Raw genomic sequence first — 21,378 nt, 5'->3', positions numbered from 1 at the left:
TTTGAAGCCCTGCCAAATCTGATCAGCTGCACTACTCAGCATCTGAGCATTTCTGAGGATAATTTAAGTGGATCAAAAGGTCTTGGATAAATTTTTTATTCGGCTTTAAAAGTAGTAAACACACAAAACAATCATCAGCAACAACAGAGAATAATAACTAAGCACCACTTTATGGACACATTGGGAAAGATGCAAAAAAACAAAACCAGATACTGCCACAAACAAGCAAAAGCTCAGACACAAAGACAAAAAGAAAAATACATAAGTGAAATATAAACACACAAACACACGCTGAATCTCAAGCCAGCTGTGTGCGTTGTGTGCTGAGAACTTGGGGCCTCACACTAATCTTGCATGGAGACAAGGCTATTGAAGAAGTGTCAGCATGCTTGCAAACAGGAGGAACGCTTACACAGACATTAAAATAAAGCAAGGAGAGAGAGGAGGCAGGGGGCCCTCAGAAGAGAGAGAGAGAGAGAGAGAGAGAGAGAGAGGAGGGGGAGAGAGATAGAGAGAGGAGGGGGAGAGAGAGAGAGAGGAGGGGGAGAGAGAGAGAGAGAGAGAGAGAGAGAGAGAGAGAGAGAGAGAGAGAGAGAGAGAGAGAGAGAGAGAGTGAGTGAGTGAGTGAGTGAGAGAGAGAGAGAAAAACAGGGGCAACAGCTGAGGAAGAACACAGCAAGTGAAGAGGAGTGAGACATGCACACTGAAGATGAAGAAAGGCAGGGGGGCTTCTGCAGGAGAAAAACAGCCCCATGAGCCCCCCTGTCTCTCAGAAGCACACTGTCTGTGTCCATACGATGACTCATTGTTTAGGTCTTGCATCGTATTGAAGTGTAAACAGTAGAAGTGTAAACAGCAGTTTTGCTTCACTCTCCTTCATCAGAAACACAGGACCAGGAGTGGAAGGACTATGAAGAACAATTAAAGAAAAAAAACTTGAATAAACACATTTATATCAAATATATTACTTTAACAGAGAAGTGTTTGGAATGGAACCAGGAGGGGGAGGTCACAGGGAGTGTTGTTTGTCAGCAGTTTGATCTTAAACTGACAAGATCAGATAACTGTAACCTAGTCAAATTATTCAAAGGGAACAAATCTAAAAATATAAAAGATGTATAAGAATTTATAAGGATTTATTTTAAAAAATATAAAAATAATTGTAATATGAGGCACCCCTAGAAAATGTAAAATAATGGCACCCATTATAAACATAATGAAACCTATATTTCAAGTAATAGTTAATACTTTTTTAAAACAATCCTGAATCTTTAGTCACTCTAATGTGGCAATTCATGATGGTAAAAATATGTAATGTAAACCAAATATCTTTATTGGACCACCAACACAGTGTGAGTGGCAGGAGTGATAAAGAACCTGTCTGCAAGAGGTGTGTGAGGAGGATGGTTTAAGAGGCAGAACTTCCTAAGATCACAGTTGGACAGTGGGGACACAGAGTAGGTTAAAGAACAGTGAGTAAACATAGTTCGGATCACAGAAAGTAATCCATATGTTCTGGAACAGGACGAAAATAAGTAAAAAGCCCAAGCCTGCTTTGTGTTGTTTTCAGCAAAAGGGAAAATAAAGTGTTTAAGTTTCCCCCACTTGTTTCTACCCATCTCCTCCCTACAGTCAGTTTAGTCACAAAACACACTAAAACAACTTTTAACAACTACAGCCCAAACATTCTGCTCTTAATAATGGCGTAAGAAGCACAGCAGATTAGAAACATTTAACATTTGCTAAGATTACCCTGGTTCACCACCTCGTGACGGCTTGAAAAATACTGTAATCTGTTACTAATAATACTAAAATAAAATGCTCAATGATTTCAATAGACTGTCTGTGCCCACTACACAAACAAACTATTAGTGATGAGAAACTGACAGGCTTTTACAAACTGAAAAAAATACTTTATAAAATTCATAAAAATATATACGTTGCCCAGATCCAGCTTGAATAACAGCAGCATGGTGGCTTACAGACCAAACAAATATGTAAATAAAATAAATAATAATAATCATAAAAAATTGCAGTGTGTTGAAATACATTATTTATTTGTTTTTTACCACAGGCAAGCCCTGCGGGTGGACAAAATAGGCTTGCAGCCCTTTGGCCTATAATACACTGGGGGGACACCCTTGTATCAACCTATTAATTCTCTGAGCATCCTAGACTTTCTGTCTAGTTTATTAAACAACAACAAACTCTGATTATAACAAGTTTTATTTTTTCTTTTCGTCCACACACCTATCATTCTGTACCAGTTCACCACTGAGTATCTCTCAGTCACTCACTTCCTCTCTCTCTTAAGTCAGAGCTGCTGGCATTAGTGACCATGTATGTGTGTGCGTGAGTGTGTTTATAACGCCATGTGTCCCTGATAACCAAGATGGCACATCAAAGAAAATGACATACCTCCAAAAGCAAGATAACGCACATGTATGCATTCGCACAGACCTTAGGATCAGGACATGCAGCAAGTTTAGTGACCTGTTCTACTATACAACTTTACACATAGACACACATCCCCAGCTCACATGATAACACTGTTACTGACCACAATGCTTCTACTAACTGAATAATACTGATGTAATGCTTCTCCTGACTAAAGATTACTGCTTGTTAATGTCAGTATTCAAAATATTGTCTGTGTTCATGCATATGCATATATTAGGGCTGCATCAATAGCAAATTTTCACAGGAAATTCTGTTTCTTTACAGACTTCTTTACAAGTGGCCAGTCAACTTTTATTCATTTCACTGGCCTTTCTTTTTTCAACCTGAAACTCACACTGTGTGGGCAAAATAAACACATGAAACATATTAAAACATTTCCAAAACTTTCTATTAGCTCTTTAAAAGGGGAATTCCACATTTTTTTAATGTGTGCATAATTAAAGCATTAAGATGGAAACAATGTCATTCAGAGTGGTTTGATGTAAAATGCTGCAATACAGTGAAACTTACTGTGATGGGAACCAGATGTCCAAAGAACTATATGCGGGAACAGAAAAGGGCCACCCCTAAACTGTTCCCACAAAGTTGAAGGCATACAATTATCCAAAATGTCTTGGTATGCTGAAGCATTAAAATTTCCCTCCACTGGAACTAAGGGGTCTAGGCCAACCCCTGAAAAATAAACCCTATAGCATTATCCCTCCTCCACCAAACTTTACAGTTGGCACAGTGCAGTCAGGCGGGTAAGGCAAACTCATCTATCAGACCGCCAGATAGAGCGTGATTCATCACTCCACAGAGTCCAGTGGCAGCATGCTTTACACCACTCCATAAGGCTTGCATGCAACTGCTGATGTTAATGCCATAGCTTTGAAACTCTGCAGCTATTGAGTTTGCAGAGCATTGGCGACTTTTGTGCACTATGCTCCTCAGCACTCAGCGACCCCGCTCTGTAACTTTACATGGTCTGACACTTTGTGGCTGAGTTGCTGTGGTTCCTAAATGCTTCCACTTTTCAGTAAACCCACTCACAGTTGATTGTGGAATATCTAGGAGGGAAGATATTTGGCAAACTGACTTGTTGCAACGGTGGCATCCTATTACAGTACCACAGTCGAATTCAGTGAGCTCTTTAGAACAACCCACTCTTTCACAAATGCTTGCAAAGGCAGACTGCATGGCTAGGTGCTTGATTTTATACCCCTTTAGACAACAGGACTGAATGAAATACCTGAACTTAATGATTAAGAGGTGTGTCCCAATACTTTTGTCCATATAGTGTATTACACATGAAACAGTTACAAGTACGTTGCCTGATGCAATGTTTAGGATTATTTGAGGTTTGAGGTAAAACACATTTTAAAGATAAATTCATGGCAGGGAAGTAAATACAGGGTATTGTAAAGTCCCCAAAGAAAACTTATCTTTACATACCATCAACACCACTGTAAAGAAGTTGGTAATTTTCTCTACAATGAACCACTTCACATAAAACCACTCTGAAAAAGTTAGTTTATGTTTAAATTATTGAATTCTAAAGACATTGTCATAAAAACAATCAGTGGAATTCCTCTTTGGGACAAATTGGCATGTTCCTATTTTAAAAAAATGAATCAAATAAAGCGCTACATTAAAAGTAAAAGGCCCCTGGCTATGAAATTTTGGTGTAGGTGTAGCTGCAGCATTCAAGCGCAGCATGAATGCACTTATTTACCTCATGTTATTTAAGTTCGAAAATCAAAACAGCCAACTGTGTGTTTAAAGCAAAAATGTGCAGACTCTAACATATTTATAGCTGCATGCATACCTACATATAGTCTGTGTGTTCATTAGGGGTGTTACGATTCAAAGAATTTAGATTTCGATTCAGTGTTTTTTTTATTTGATACATTTTTCAATACAGCAAAAATAGGACTGGCTAAAAATGTATTTTATGTCAGTAGGTCAATGTTCCATTTTCAATTTATTAGAGCATCCAAGAGGATAAAAGGTACAACATTTGAAACAAAAGCTGTGCTTTATACCATCCTGATCTAAAGCTCTAGCTACGAGCTATTACGTTAGACCTAAGCTAACACACTAGCCACAACACAATAATACAATACGATAAGATAGCTATACAAGTGTATTGTGTATTGTATGTTGTAATGTTACATAACAAGTGTTTATATGTGAAAGAGTACTTATTTCGTGATCACTTTGCTGCAAGCATAATTAAAAATAATTGAAACACCACACGTTCCTCTCCCCACAGGCATCAACCCTGGAAAGCAGGAAAATCTGCTTTCTTTCCTTCCTTAAAATACAACTTTGGAGACATTTAGCACCCTCACCTCAACCTGAGCTCCTGCTCAAAGAAAACTAACAGTCTCCGCTGAGCTACTGGGATAGAGGAGATCTTCCCACAGCAGGCTCAGGCTAAGCCACACTGAAAGGACCCTGATAACTAATGAGAAGGATGTTAGAGAGTCTTCTGCCGTTTGTTAACTTCAGAACAATAATACCCTTCACACACATGCACAAACATACCGGCGAGTCTGGTATTTAAGCACTATCCATGAATAAAACATTCGGCTAACGCACATCGCAAAAAGATGCATGAGCTGTGATCTGGAATAAATTCAAGTGACAAACAGACCTGAGAGAATGGATTATGGATAAATAAATAAATAAGTATTATGTTAAGATATTTCTCTAATCTGGGGAGGGATTAGACGTTGATACCTTGCCAGGCACAGGGGCAGATCAAACAGAACCAGGATTAACTTCACTAGAAATGTGCAACTGGGAAAAAGAGACCTAGCCTATGTTTCTCCTGACAGGTTTACAGGTGCAGACCTCTAGACCTTCTTTCTCACTGTTGTGCTGTCTGCTCCCAAATGAACCCTGCCTACCTTGATAAGTAAGAAAGAAAAAGCTTGTCGGTGAGGGAATACAGGGGTGAGAGAGAAGAGAGCGGAGAATGAAACAAAATGCAGGTTTTATCAGCAGCTCCAATGCCTTTCACATATGGCTGGTAAGTGCGCTGGAGGCAGTGTCTGTGTCTCTCTCTTACTCCCGCTGCATCCCTCCAGGCTCCAGCACAAAGACCCGGGCTGCCATATGAGGAGGCCTCATTATGACAAGAATGAACCATAAAACCTGTGAAATCATACTTCCCTCTCACACTCTCTCTCCGCCTTTCTCTCTCACTCACACGGCATGCATAAATCCTAATTGCAATAAATCACCATAACAGCCAAATGCAAATCAATAACTGGTCAGGGAGTCGGTCACATGCTCTCAGAGATGGCTAGATTTATCTTGGGGTTTGTATTGTTGTGTCTCTATATGTGTGTGTGTATATGTGTGAGAGTGTGTGTGTTTTAGCAGAGGAGGAGCAGGAAGACATAGTGCTTCCTGATAATAAAGGTGCTCCCATTCAAAGAAATAATAATATGGTCACAGTTTCTGTTTGAGGATGTGTGTTGCATTACTGCAGCACTGAACCCACAGCGTTCCAAACCCACAGCTGAGAAACAATTTTGAAGGTAGGAAGTGAATGGTTGCCTAAGCTATTGTTCACAAGACCACCTCTACTAGGACTAAACCAGAAAGCAGACCGTAGTTTCTCTTCCTTTGAAATTCAGTTTCTCAACGTTAGCAGTCGAGAAACAAATGAGAGCTCATTTTCACTTATCATAATCTACAGGCCACCGGGGCCTTACTCTGAGTTTTTACAGGAATTTACTGACCTGTTATCTAGTTTAATAACAATCTCGAATAAAGTAATAATTGTTGGAGATTTTAATATCCACATAGACAAACCACAGGATCCGCTAAGTAAGGCATTCATATCTATTTTAGACTGTTTTGGCTTCACTCAAAATATTATGGGGCCTACTCATTACTGTAACCACACTCTAGACTTAATATTGACCTTAGGTATAGACATTAAGCATTTGGCCATCCTTCCTCAGACCACAGCAGTGTCCACTACTTAATCTCATATGAAATCAGTTTTAGTCGTAATATATGTCCATCCACACGCTATAGTGTTAAACGTACTATAACATCGTCTACACCCAATAGCTTTATTGAAAACCTTCCAGATCTTTCGTCCTTAATTAGTTGTCCGTCTGAACCCAATGAATTAGATATACTGACTAAATGTTTGGAAGACACTTTTTGCTCCACTTTAGATAATGTGGCTCCATTAAAAAGTAAAAGAATAAGGCAGAAAAGGCTCGCTCCATAGTACAATGACCATACTCGAGCTATGAAACAGACTGTTAGGCGATTAGAGCATAAATGGCGTCAGACTAAACTTGAGGTTTTCCATTCTGCCTGGAAGGAGAGTCTTATAGACTATAGAAAAGCACTAAAGTCAGCACGTTCAGCCTATCTCTCGTCATTGATTGGAAATAACAAGAATAATCCTAGACTACTATTCAGTACTATCTCTAAATTAACTAATAATCAAGCAGCTACTGAAGCCCAGATACCATCAGCATACAGCAGCATTGACTTCATGAACTTCTTCAATAATAAAATTGAATTGATTAGGCACAAAATTCAAAATGCGCAGCATTGCAGTGCAGCGTCCTATAAACCTAATCTAGATCTAGAGTGCAGTATAACCACTACAGAGATGCTGGAGTCTTTTACTTTACTCCAACAAACAGAGCTCGTCCAAATTATTTCATCTACAAAAACAACAACTTGTATACTAGATCCTATTCCTACAGGTTTACTTAAAGATGTTTTGCCAGAAATAACTAAGCCCTTTCTAATTATAATAAACTCTTCTCTCAGCCTCGGGTATGTTCCAAAATCTCTTAAATTAGGTGTAATTAAACCCTTAATAAAGAAACCTAGTCTTGACCCCTCTGAGCTATCAAACTATAGACCTATTTCAAATCTTCCCTTTTTATCAAAAATTTTAGAGAAAGCAGTGGCAAAACAATTATGTTCCCATCTGCATAGGATTGATATATATGAAAAATTTCAGTCTGGCTTCAGGCCTCACCATAGTACCGAAACAGCGTTAGTGAAAATTGTAAATGATCTTTTATTATCCGCTGACAAAGGAAACATATCCTTACTGGTTTTACTCGATCTTAGTGCAGCATTTGACACAACAGACCATTCCATTCTATTAGACAGGCTTGAGAAACTAGTAGGAGTGACAGGTAAAGCTCTTTCGTGGTTCAAATCTTACCTTAGTGATCGCTTTGAGTTTGTTAATGTAAATGGTGAACCATCAGCTCTCACAAGAGTAAAGGATGGTGTTCCACAGGGCTCTGTCTTAGGACCCATGTTATTTACCTTATATATGCTACCACTAGGTACCATCATTACAAAACATGGCATCAGTTTCCACTGCTATGCCGATGATACACAATTATATATTTCAGCTAAACCAGAGGACAAAACTGAACTTAATAAGATAGAGGACTGTGTCAAAGACATTAAAGAATGGATGTCAAGCAACTTCCTTTTACTAAATTCGGACAAAACCGAAGTCCTTCTTCTTGGTCCAAAAGCTGCTAGGGATAATCTGCCTACATTTACTCTTAATCTCGATAGTTTCTCAATTGCACCAGGCACATCTGTAAAAAGTCTTGGTGTCACGATTGATCCCAGTCTGGCCTTCGATGAGCATATTACCAATATTACCAGAATAGCTTTCCTCCACCTGCGTAACATCGCTAAATTAAGAAATGCACTGTCGCTGCAGGATGCAGAAACGTTAGTTCACGCCTTCATCACGTCCAGGTTAGATTACTGTAACGCTCTGCTTTCTGGTTGTTCCAGCCAAAACCTTAACAAGCTTCAGTTAGTCCAGAACGCTGCAGCCAGAGTTCTCACCAAAACCAGGAAATTCGACCCAATTGCCAGTTAAATTCCGCATTGAGTACAAGATTCTTCTACTGACGTATAAAGCTCTGAATGGTCTTGCTCCTCAGTACCTCAGTGACCTTATTTCCTATTATCAACCGACACGCCCACTTAGATCACAAGGTGCGGGCTCATTATTAGTACCCAGAATAAATAAAGTTACGTCAGGGGGAAGAGCCTTCTCATACAAAGCCCCCCAGTTTTGGAATAACCTACCAGTCTGTGTTCGGGACTCAGACACAGCCTCTATCTTTAAGTCTAGGCTAAAAACGTACCTGTTTAGTCGAGCTTTTGGTTAATTTGTTTTTCTAACTATGTCCCTCTCTTGTCTTACATAGTGCAGCTTCAAGTAAGTTGTGACAATGAACAATCTGATTATCACCACTTGATGCTTTTCTGCATTCTGCTCAGTGGCGGTCTTGGCTTGACTTCCATCCATCCATCCATCATCTAAACCGCTTATCCTTCTGGGTCGCGGTGGGGCGCTGGAGCCTATCCCAGCTGTCATCGGGCGGAAGGCAGGATACGCCCTGGACGGGTCGCCAGTCCATCGCAGGGCAGACAGACAGACATACACAGTCACACACACACCTAGGGGCAATTTAGCACATCCAATTGGCCTGACTGCATGTTTTTGGGCTGTGGGAGGAAACCGGAGTACCTGGAGGAAACCCACGCAGAGAACATGCAAACTCCACACAGAAATGACCCTGGTCGCCCGGCCGGGAATCGAACCCAGGCCATTCTTGCTGTGAGGCGACAGCGCTACCCACTGCGCCACCGTGCCGCCTATTTATGCATTGAAATGCTTGTGGTGAGGCTTAGCTAATCACTCTATAGAAAGTAAATAAGTAAAAAAAAAAAACTGAAATATATTAAATATACACAAAATATACACAAGATATATACAGAATGTAGAGACAATATACATTATAAAGTGACTAAGTGACTCAGTGTTACTGTTATTTAAAGTCCATGAATTAGGGAGGCAGAGCTTATAAAGGAGCACTGAAGGGAGGGGTGTATTTGTTATTTGTTCTCCAGAATCGCTTACTGTGCCTTTAAATGTGGCCCTCAGCCCCGCCCTTGATTGTTGTCGGATATCGGACAATCGCACTGAAAGGCGATCGGTATCAGCCCAGAAATTCTAATCATTCCAACTCTATTGGAAACTAAGCTGCAAAAACAGCCCAATATGAATTACTGTTTTATAATGTCAATGAAACCAATGCATATGCATATACCCACCTATTTAACTTCCAGCATTTACAGTGAGTTTACAAGGAGAGCTGCAAAAACATTCTTAGCTTGGACCGCTTTTTGAATCAGGCCAATTTCAGGGCAGCCAATCAAAATGAAGGCCATTTACTTATATCAGTCTTAAAGAAACTGTTACAAAAACAGCTTGTGTAATTGGAACAATAGTCATATGAAATAAATATTGCCTGGTTTTGGAACATGAAAGGAAAAAAAAAAAACACGTCAAACATGGACCACCAGGAAAAAAAAAGGAAAAATGCAGGATATGGGCCCTTAAAATCCTCGACGGTATAACACTTCTCATAGTTGAGTATGGTCTTGGGTTAACAACATAGTAAAAGGGCATTATTAGAGGCAGGAATTTCAGACGAATAGCATAAATGGTTCAAATATTAAATTTGTAATTCACACTTTTTAACATGCAATGCATAAAAATACACACAGAATTAAGCCCTGTGTTTGTGAGTTTTTTAGAATGGGGAAAGAGTCAATAACATGAAAATAGCAATAGGAGGGTGAAATCAAGCTTCACAGCTTATTTGTGGTGTGTAAGCTTTCAGTCAAGATACAACAAAACCTTTTTTGAAATATTCTTTGTCTTAAGTCTAACGAGCAGAGATGCTGTATGATGCAACATACAATGGTAACAACTCTTGTTCTCAGACCATTTGGTTCTCCATCTTCTTTTTACATTTGTATGAATATAGCTTATGTACGTGAACAACTGTATCTGAAATCTCCTCCTCCAGGATACTGTAAGCACAATTAACGGTATTTAATCTTTGGATGGCCACTTACGTTTTCCATTGTGTTGTGTGTGTACTCAGTACTGAACTGAATCAAAGGAAGGTATGTTTGAATATGTAATACAAGGGCTCTGTGCACACTGTAATAGCCACAATGACAATACATGACACAAACAGAGGAGGGCTATGTTAGCTCTGACCCTGCATGTTAGTTTAATTTAAAACCAAGATACAGCTCCTCTGCTTCTCCTGTTTCTCTGCCCATGACATAAGCACATAAACTCATTATTTCAATGGATTCAATAAACATTCCACAGTAGAAAAAGGAAATTGATTAAGTCTCTGGCCTTTGACCTTCTAGGATGTGTCCTATTTGACTACTCTTTTGAGGGAGAGAAATGAAAGAGAGCGCGAAAGAAGAGAAAGTGGAGAAAAAAGACAAAGGAAGAAAGAAAGAAATAGAGAGAGGAAAAGAGAAAAGAGGAGAAAGAAGGAGCAGAGAGATTTCTGTAGTGGGCATCTCTGCAGCGTCATCATTCTATAGCTATCATTATTTTGGTGTTGAGGGTGTGTGAAACGCAGGCCTTAGAGGAACAAAAGAGCAGGAAATTTGTTGTGATGCCTCATCTATAAGGGTGAGTGACTTAAGCTACACTCATCCAATCAAAAAAGCAGCAGGGGATAAATAAATAAATAAATAAATAAATAAATAAATAAATAAATACTCAAAGTCATTCCTTCAGTGACCCCTAATACATAAAATACCTACACGTCCACATATATATGCACATTCGCACTAGGACTGAAAGATTAATCATTTTATTTCAAAATCACAATTTTAAAGAGTGCAGTTTTAACCACAGCGTACATAATCAACAACAGTGTTTTAGGTTTTAAGAGGGGAAATTTCCCCTAATAACATGAAGCTTGTGAACAGCCTATAAGTGAGTTATATCAATCAAATCAACTAAACACTTTCAAGTCAGCCTCAAGCTTAAAGCCACAAAATGTTGATATTCTGTTCATCTTGGCCAAGTAAAAAAGCATGGACTTTAATTTACAGGAAACAATCACAAATTAAATAGCAGTCACAATATTGGGGAAAACACAAAATGTGTTTTCCCCAAATCGCTCATCCCTAATTCACAGTTAGCCAGCATATGACTAAAATCTCATACTGTGTGCTTTTCCTGAAGCACAGTCTGAAACATCTGACCACAAAACAGAATGCTTACATCAACAATCAAACAAAAGTATATGATTATCTCTCTTATCCTGTATATGCTATGAATAGCAATTTCTAACACATCTCTGATGAACAGTCTACTAGCCATGAGGTAAGACTACCAAAATAGAAAAACCCTTCAGACACAACACAGCGTAATCAGACTGTGGCATAAAAGAGCGGCACAGAGAAGACGGAAGAAAGAAAGAGACAGGGAGGGACTATGTGTGTGCGCATGTGTCTGCGTCCTGAAGTGTTGCTACAGCCGTCTCTACGGGCAACCGGAAAAGAATCCTTCCTTCTCTCCAAGCAGAATGTGTCTGAGAGCGATGCACAAATCAGAGTCCTTGAGGAATTGTTTTAATTCCATGTCACCACGAAAAGCTCCAGGAGAGCGCGGGCTTTGATGGCACTGACAGCCGAAGAGAGTGCTCCAAAACCGGGGACAGACCCCACAGACATTCTGCTTGCTGGAGATACAGTGTGAAGGAAGGCAGCATGTCACCGAGCACACCTCCACGTTAACTAGCATAACTGGTGCCAGCAGTGTGTCAGGTGCAGGCAACAAAGCTGAACCTGAAGGGCAACCTGGCATGTCCATGCTGCCCATTTCAGAGCTCAGAGCAGAAGAAAAAAAACAGATGAGTGCTGGCAGCTGGCACGCAGTGAGGCAAGGGCCCAGTGGGCAACTGACCGGCAGCCCATGATGCCAGTCATGTATTAATGGCCAGTGTGCCAGCCCATGCCCTTCAAGAGACCATGCACGTGAGTTGGCTTCTTGCTTGAATGCTTTAAAAGGCTCAGGAAATTGTGTCCCAGTGTAAAACGAAACCATATATTGTTTTACCATCATTGTAACAGAGGAAAAAAATACTTTATACTTTTCTCTCATTTACTCCAGCGACATTTAATCCTTTAAACTCTTTAAAAGTTTAATCATAAGGCCTCAGGGGGAGTTAATCTGCAGTGACCTCCTCACAGGGACACTGCCTGTGGCTCTCAACAATATGCCACTCACTTTCATCCTCAATCCACGCTGACCACCACAATAGCGAGCAATCAAACTTCTCAGTGCCACTTCTGAAGCCAGCACTGCCACAACAGCAGTGAGGCTTCAATTCAGCTTATGAATAAGCAGGTAACTTACGACAGTTTTCTTCATCGCTGTTGTCAGAGCAGTCATCGTCGTCGTCGCATCGCCACGGCGTAGGAATACACCTGCCGTTCTTGCACTGAAACTGTCCAGTCTGGCAATCCGTTTTGGTCCCTGCAATGAGAACAACACTTGTTTTTGAGGAATAGCACCGCTGAGGATAACTGGTACGTGGCGTGGGCTGCTTTACAAAGGCAATGGCATTAACATACACGGTAGCTGACAACCTACTACCGTGTTAAGTGTCAGACTACTGATGATGTGGACGCTGTTGTTTCAGATATGATGAGCTAACGCGTAGCCACGCTGGTTAGTTGATAACAGCAGTCTGCACAGAAATGTCACACTGTCTGCCCTGAGTTGTGTTTTCTTCACATTTCTCACTGCGTGTTAACACGTACATGTTCATGATATCCCCTTTTAGCGGAAGGCTCAGGTACGTGTATATATGAAACGTTAACACAGTGACCGCTGCTGTACGTTTAATGGGTTTAACGGCAGGTCTCTGCATAACAACCTTGGCGAGGTGTCAGCCCACGTAGGCTCTTTTCAACACACCAAGATAAACGTTTTCGGCTAAAAACCGAAACCCCACATAACAAAAAAAATGACTGGCACTTCCTCTACACAATGACACACTGTTAGCTATCGACAAGTTAGCCATCGGCAAGCAACCCGCCTTCGTCACCGTCCTCACTCACGAGCGCACAACGACGGTTATTCTCTCTCAACTTCTCATGACAACGACCCACCTTTAGCGTAAAGAGCCTCCGCCAGTAGCAAATATAAGAGCAGCAGCTTTCCTCTTCCTGTCCACATGCTTCAAGATGACGGGGTTGTCCGTGTGCTCATATAAAATATAAAAAAAAGAATGACAGACTCCGTCTTTCCTCTCACAGAGCTACTGCGCTGCTGTTGCCTCTCGCCGGAATCGCCACGGCTTTCAATTTGAATTGGTGATGTCACCGTTCGTAAGGCGGGGCCATGCCAGCAGTAACGTCGTTTTGTCCCACCCGTTTTTTCGCTAAGCCCCTCCCCCTGTGCTACTATTGGCTAATCCTTCGCACACACAGTCCGGAGGCAGAAGCCACCAGCCAAACCTCGCACAGGGGGCGTGGTTAGTTGGAATACAGGTGGAGAAACAAAACGGTGCGGGATCTGTAGGCCTACGAGCAAGGCAGCTGGCGAAGTGACCTGTATTGTGAAAATACTGGAGTAGAAATAATCTGATGGAGGATGGGATTTTCTCTATAAAACACCAAGGCCCAAAGCGTGAGTTATTACTGCACTCACGTCTGTTCATGTATTTTGTGGTTTGGTGCTACTGACATTTTAATATTGTCTGTAGGAGATAAAACTAGTGAAAGAACAGTAGGCCCCGTTGAGAGTCACATGGATTAAAGATGTGTTCTGACAGTGAATCGAATGCAAGCAAAACAAAGTGGAACATAACATCTATGAAGGAAAGTTCACAGAAAACAAAATGTGAGTGGCGCTGTCAGTGAAAAACACTGTGAACATACATTTTATTCCTCTGTGTGATTTCATGCTTGGGGGTTTTAATGAACTGGAGCAGAATGGCAGTTCTTGAGGTACCTCATCCCCCAACCAACAGCTTTTGGTGACATATGAACTGGAAGCTCAGAGCAAGGTTAATACATGTGTTTTATTGAGCCATAACATGCAGCAAGCCAAAAACAATCGTTCTGAAACTCCTGCCCTTTCACTTCCTGGTTGCTTGAGTTTGGTATAGCAACGAGAGGTTTCATCTGTACACTTTTTATTCAAACTGATGAGCTGGTCTGATGGGAGTTCCCACTGGTGCACTTTAAAATCATTTAACTTTAATGGCTGCTTTTACATACTCAGCAACTTTACTGCTTCACCTGGTGTGGACATTGTAAAATAAACAAAAGTGACATTAAAGCTGGTTGAGCTGTAACTTTGAATATGCCTGCACATGCAAGCCTCTTGAAGTCCACAGTGGAATACTCAGTGCATTTCCTTTCTTTTTAAAGGATAAATTAGTCTATATTTCTGTCCATAAATCCCAAAGCTGTGTCATTCATGACTCCATTGAAATGGCCTTTTAAGTTTTGTACTCTCTTTCTTCATCAAAAGCTTCTACAGTATGCTCAACCCTTTCCTTGTCGCACTATAACAGAACATGCAAGAGAGAGAGGCGCTGATCAGCACTTTCTCTCTCTATGCAGGCAGAACTAGCTGAAACGGCTGGCTGCCAAGCCACTGACCCAAAAAGCAAAGAAACATTTAGTCAATACTTGGCCCACTGCCTATGAAATATTGTGGTGAAAATCAAGCACTGAATATGATTTTATCCAATGATGTAGGAGTGAAAGTTACTCCATTGTTGTCACTTTTCACATAAAACATCAGCACAGCTGGATGTACCTAAACAGACAGGGAAAACTAAATGTCTCTTACTTTCCTGTCTAATCTGGACAGAAATGGCGGATTGAGGACTCTGTAGTACAGCAGTTGTTCATGCTGGGTTCTGGCATATTTCAGTGTGGTGCTCTATAAAAGTTGATTTGAAGCATTTGTGAAGTTTAAATGACGTAAAATATTGCCTTTTTTACTGTTTCTTTTAGAGTGTTTGAGTTGACTAAAACCAGGTAAGGTGCTTGTTTCCGTGTTTTTTGAAGCTGAACTGATGAACTATTTTTTACAGTCTAATAAAGATATGCAGAAAAAAAAATGTGTGACAATATGCAAGTTTTCCAGGTATGTTATATAAGAGCATACGACTACAGAAATCCCAGCATATTGTCACTGTTGGACTAAAACCTTGTCCAACTCCCAGTCTTCCAGATTTTTTCAAGTAATTTTAGACCAGTCTCTACTGGTCCCTTCATCATGACTTTTTCACACAATGGAAAGAGCAAGTTTTATTCTGACAGTGACAATATATTACTTGAATATCTAGATATATGTAAGTAACTTGTTTAATGTTGTAATATTTTTAATTTTGTAAGAGAATTAATTTGTTCAGTAACATTGAAATTGAATGCATAGCTGTCGGAGTAGAGTTGATTAGAATACTAAGCTCAAATGACTCACAAAATCACAAAATAAATGTCCTGGCACAAGTATTCAGGGAGGTATTTAGATAATTTTACTGTAAATTGACATGAGACTGAATATAGCAGGCCTAATTACCTATATTTGTACCATAAGTGTCTATTGGTCATCTAGACATATACAGTCACATGCAAAGGTTTGAACACCTGTGGACAAAGTATACTTTTTGTTAATTTTCTAAGTGAAAATAAGGATTTTTGGATAAGGAAATATGGATTTTTGTCTGGAAATTGTAGGGCACAACTTGTATTCATTTACTGAGTTTAACACATTGCAAAAATAAAACATAGAATATAAAATATGCCGCAACTCTTGCATAGGCCCTATTGTCAATTAAAATATGCAGAGGTGTGCCCTCTGTAGAAGGTGTGTATTTATTTTGACTTGACTGGGGCATCCAAACTTTTGCATACGACTGTTAGCCATTCTAGATATGCATGCCTTTATCTCTGCCAGTAAGACTGAAAAGTGCAAGCGCTCCTATTACCTTTCACCTACTGCGCCTCTTTTTCTCTTAGCATCTGTAATTTCCTACTGTCAGTCAAGCACGACAATGATTGTCATATTTCAGATCCAGTGAATCAGTTGCTCAGTGACTTATGAAGAGGCAAGGTGCATTTAGATGGTTTTCACTGCTCAGATGAATCAGTAGAATCACATAAGTAGGAATATGTGGGCACATACCGGATCAAATAACCTATAAATAAATCATAGCCATATTCCAGCATACTGTGTATATTACAGTGCTCTGTGCACAAGGGGTTTTAATGCGTAGGCGAGCGCAGGGCACAATCTAATGTAGGGTAGAATGTAACACATATTATTAAAGTAGTTAAACAGGTTCAAGTAGAATATGTTTTTGATCACTTTTTGGTATTTCCATAGTATCATTACATGTGGATTTTCACAGCATTTGGATAGCTGTTTCTTGAGATTCACTGTCAAGACTGTTTTTCATCATGTTGTGTGTGTGAGTCAGAAAGTTCACACCTATATTATTTTAATCACCCTTTTGGTGCCAAGAAATGGCACTGTTTAGAAGCATATAAACAGCTCACATTGAGAGCTAACCAGGCTGAAGTACAGCCTCCATACTTTACTCCATACTAGTTTTAACACAGTGTTACAGCTAAGCTGCCCAAAGCAAACAATGAGAGAAGTTCATATTTCCCTCATACAAATTCAAAACAGTTCATTTTTAGAACATTTTATTCACACATTCATTAAAAAAACTACTATTAAAAATAGTTTAGTTTTGTGGTGCCTAATTTATTGCATTTAGGTCAGATTTAAACAACATCAAAAAGATTTAATTGTGTTTGCATTAACTTACTAGCTATTGTTACAACTAGCCCCTCAGTTTGTTACAATTAAACCTGTCTATGGGATAAATTCTAGAATTTGCACTTGTGCCACTTTTAGCTGAATTGTTCACAAACAGTAGATGCTTGATACAAAGCTTGTAGTAGAGGTGTGTAGCTTGCACACAAAAAAATCTTGCTCAAATATTTTAAAATCATTTATCAAAAAACAAAATGTGTTAGGCTGCTCCCCCTCTCCCCAGCATTGTTTGTTATCCAAGTATGAGCTATGAACTGGCTCCTTAACCAGACTACTCTCCTGTGGCGGGTAAATAGGCCTGCTTTAATTTAGGATTACAAGCTATAACAGACAGATTAACATCATGATGTGTGGGATGCTTTGTACTGAGTGAGTACAAAGGCCATCTTGAATGGTTTGTATTTACAACACTGATAATCTCTCAAGCTTTCTGCACCAAACACAGAAGTGTTTAAAACTAAGCTTTTGCCAAATGCCAGCCAAAAGGGATTTTCTTTCTCCTGCAACCTCACTGTGCTGAATATCTTCACAATTTGAAGCAGTGCTGTAACTATTATATGCATTCTCAAGGCTCGCAGGTCTTAAGACTTAGAAAGTCATTAATGAAAAGAGATTGTAGCCATCACCAGTCTTTCTGGACAACATGTACATAAAAATGTAATTAATGTCAAATTAGAAGGATGCTTTCTAGGCACACAATAATGAATCATGTCTTTGTGATAATGAGTGAGAATCGTGGAGAATGAACATTCTTTTAATTATGCTATCAAATGCAGTTGCATTGTTTCACCACTAAAGTTTGCAAACCATCAGCACCAATCAACAACTCACTCCAGCACTCTTCCTGCCCAGCTGTTGATAGTAAGTTGTACAACAACATGATTATAGTCATCAGGGCTGTTTTGAGGGGTGGATGAGGCCTGGGCCCAGTCAACCCATTCAGGGCCCATTTCACATGATGCTGTTCTTGATTCTACTATAAACTACAGTATTGTTTGCTATAAAATCAGTTCACAACCAACCAGCAAAAGAATTACTCTGCGCTTTCAGGATATTGCATAATATTCAGTAACAGCATCTTTCTGGCCTTTTTTTAGTAAGTGTAGCAGTGGAAAGGTTTCTGTGTGCTTCATGAAAATGTGTCATACACCTATATATAAGGCTAAATATATATACTTCTATTAAAAAATAGAAAAGAATACATGAAGTCCCAGACAACCCAGAGTAAAATATTGAAAATGTTTGTATGATACTAAACTTGAGTGTTCTATTAAACATCCAGCAAAGCTTGAATAAAAAATATAAGATATAAATTTGATAAAACATGGCTTAAAAAAAAACAGATCAGACCTGTCTGAGAACTGTGTGGGCGTGGCTAGTGAGCAGCTTGATTTACAGGTCTCTGTCCAACACTCCTAGCCTGCTCCAGACGAACAGACGTGCAGACGGATGGAAGGAAATAGTGACGCGTGAATGGAGGAACGGATAAGTTTCTCTGACTCTGAAATTGTTTTGTGAGGGCGGGGCAAGAGACATCAGCTTTGTGATTGGTAGGGGGAATGCTTACAGAAGCATTATCTGAAATTAGAACTAGAAATACACTGGTTACTTATTGGTCTTTGGAACTTCATTGAAGGGATATACTTAGTACATGTTTACTGATAGAGTGCAAGAACAATATTAACCTAATTGAGGAAAAAACACAGTTTTAGGTTCTTTAATATCAAGTGCACATTTCATAATTTTAATCCTGTTTTTTCCTGCCACATACATTTTGTTTGGGGGAGTCACGTGAAGGACAAACGGTAAGCACAACAATGAGGAACAGCCTAAGAGAGTGTGAGAGAAAACTCTTGGGGAGCAAGGTGTGGGCAAAGAGAGCTAGAGTGATGGCGAGGGCTTATTTAGAGAAAGGAGCTGTGAAAGTTGACTGCAGCTGCTCACCTACTCATCAGCACTGCAAGGTTGTGAGCAGCCTCTAAGACATTTGTCACCAACCCTGGTCCTGGAGACCCACCTTCTTGTGCAGTCTGTTTCCAACCCCAATCTGCCACACCTGCTCCAAAAGTCCTTGATTGGCTGGATAAGATGTAGTAGTGTTAGGTAAGGTAAGGAGGGGCGCAGCATGTTAGATGCAGGTAGGAAATAAACTCAGGAAAAGGAAAGTAGATCTCCAGGAAGGGGGTTGGTGACCACTGTCCTACGTGCTGGCAAATCCAGGAAATGCATGGGAATTTAGCAGGGCTCTGGAATTAGGCCGGAAAATACATTAAAAGACGACTGAGCACTCTTCTGTTACTGTGCCTCAAACTTTTGGAACTCTTTACCTATTGGTACTCATCATTCGTTCAAAGTGTTGTGAAAATACCCAATTGTGAACCAAGTATCGTGAATCAAATCATGGGCTGAGTATCTTTTCACCCCATTTGATGTTACACTGTGTAGCCTACCCCTGTACATTTTAAACACTGAAGCTGCTCTGAGGTAATCTAATAAATATGATCGACCAGAAATGGAACATTCATTGTGCTTTTTCTTTGTTCCTTGTCTCTGAAGCATCCAAAGCAATTTCACACTTAAGCTCTCCACAGTCCAAATTAAATTCCAAAAACATCCTATTGTCTCAGCCAGATGCTCCTGTTTGGTTTGTGCTTGTCTCTGTGGGTATCAATATTTAAAAGACCTGATGTATCAGGTAATATGTTTGGTTCGATAGCAAAGAACAAGGACTTTTGGGGTTCATTCAATAGTTTATTTGGACACGCTGAAATGGAATGGAAAGTGTTTTACAGCCTTCACTTCAGCCACAGCTCTTGGTCAGTCAAGCTTCCCAACTACACAGTAACCTTGAGATATTAACTTGCTTGTTTGTAAGTCAGGCACTATGAGGAGAGGAAAAAATAGAGTTTATGCACAAATGTGTCTGCAAACGCAATGGCAAAAGCCTGTAACACTGGGTCATGCTCGCACAGCCTCTGGAGGCTTAACTAGGGATTTGTGCAAACATTTCATGTCATCCGGTATGTGGCTTTATTTAGATGAGTTTAAATCTGAAACAGCAACAATGTGATCTACAGTCACGTTTCTTAGGACCTGCACGCGCACACACACACACACACACACACACACACACACACACACACACACACACACACACATCGTTTAAAATGTTGACTATTCTCTCAAATCTTGTGGCACCTTCCCCATCATCACAATAATGCATAATAATAATCAACTCGTCTAAATGCAAATCATAAGAAGAAGATTTCCTCAGCATATTGGATATAATTTCACATCACACATCCGGTTGTTTCCTCAAGGTTTAACTGTTTAGGGGATAAAGCTCTAATTCTGTGTTATATTTCAGGCGAGTGAACCAGTGAATTTTGTGCAAATATTTTACTCCCTGACAGAAAAAAATAAGATTGCTGAGACACCAAACCTGTATTTATCACTGTCATAGCCAAAACCATGTATCTCCATTTATTTATTTATTTTTCATTATTCTTTTTTTCTACATCATTTGTGCATTCTGAAGTTGCCCTTCACATTATGTGAAAACTTCAAGATGAATGGAATAAATAGAAATACTCCAAAATTACTTGGAATAAAATCTTGTCACATCAGCTTACCATTTTGGAGATACATGATTTTGTTAGGACCATGACTATAAAGGAATGATTTGGCCCAACAGGCACACTATCAAACATCTACAAAGACTGTTTTAGGACATAATATCGTCACTCTTGTCTTTTGGCTGTTCTTTTGTGCAGATGTGATGTCAAAGAGGATGCGTACTGGATCAAACTAAGGAGAACTGAAAAGAAGAAGTAGCCACTATTAAACTGTAGACACTATTTAACTGACGAACAATTATGTTAACAATAAATTTGTATGAATGACAATGAACCAAAGTAGTGTTATATGAGTTGGCCCAAGTGAGTTTCTATTATGAAACTATTATTTCTATTATTACAAGCATAACATTTACTTCTACTAGGGTTACAAATGCAGTAAAATGAATAAAATGCAGATATTTTAGCGCAGTAGCCCAGAGTGGCCTGAATGTTTTGCTCTTCAGGAGAATAAATACATAGTCAAATTTTGGTTTGAAATGTCAGTCAAAGTTAAACCTCTGTTTGTTGTCGATATTTTGATTTTAAGTATATAATTCCGACATCATTGTGCATCCCTGATTGCTAAGCCACACC

At 39.7% G+C, this 21,378-nt stretch overlaps 1 protein-coding gene across 1 annotated transcript in view; it reads right to left on the bottom strand.

Moving 5' to 3' along the window:
- The window catches only part of lrp8 (low density lipoprotein receptor-related protein 8, apolipoprotein e receptor), a 169,865-nt gene extending 156,232 nt beyond the window's left edge, over window positions 1–13,633 (bottom strand). Inside the window, exons 1-2 of the mRNA XM_036570667.1 lie at window positions 13,477–13,633; window positions 12,719–12,838 (exon numbers count right to left, since the gene is read on the bottom strand). Of these exons, the coding sequence (XP_036426560.1) occupies window positions 12,719–12,838; window positions 13,477–13,543 (187 nt within the window). The 5' untranslated portion in view covers window positions 13,544–13,633. The remainder of the gene's footprint in view (window positions 1–12,718; window positions 12,839–13,476) is intronic.
- Between the last annotated feature and the right edge of the window lie 7,745 nt (window positions 13,634–21,378).

Source organism: Colossoma macropomum, unplaced genomic scaffold, assembly GCF_904425465.1.
Source record: "Colossoma macropomum unplaced genomic scaffold, Colossoma_macropomum, whole genome shotgun sequence".
In the NCBI taxonomy this organism is placed as follows: domain Eukaryota; kingdom Metazoa; phylum Chordata; class Actinopteri; order Characiformes; family Serrasalmidae; genus Colossoma; species Colossoma macropomum.
Note: the sequence above shows the minus strand (reverse complement) of the source record. Positions and strands in the feature narration are given on the sequence as shown.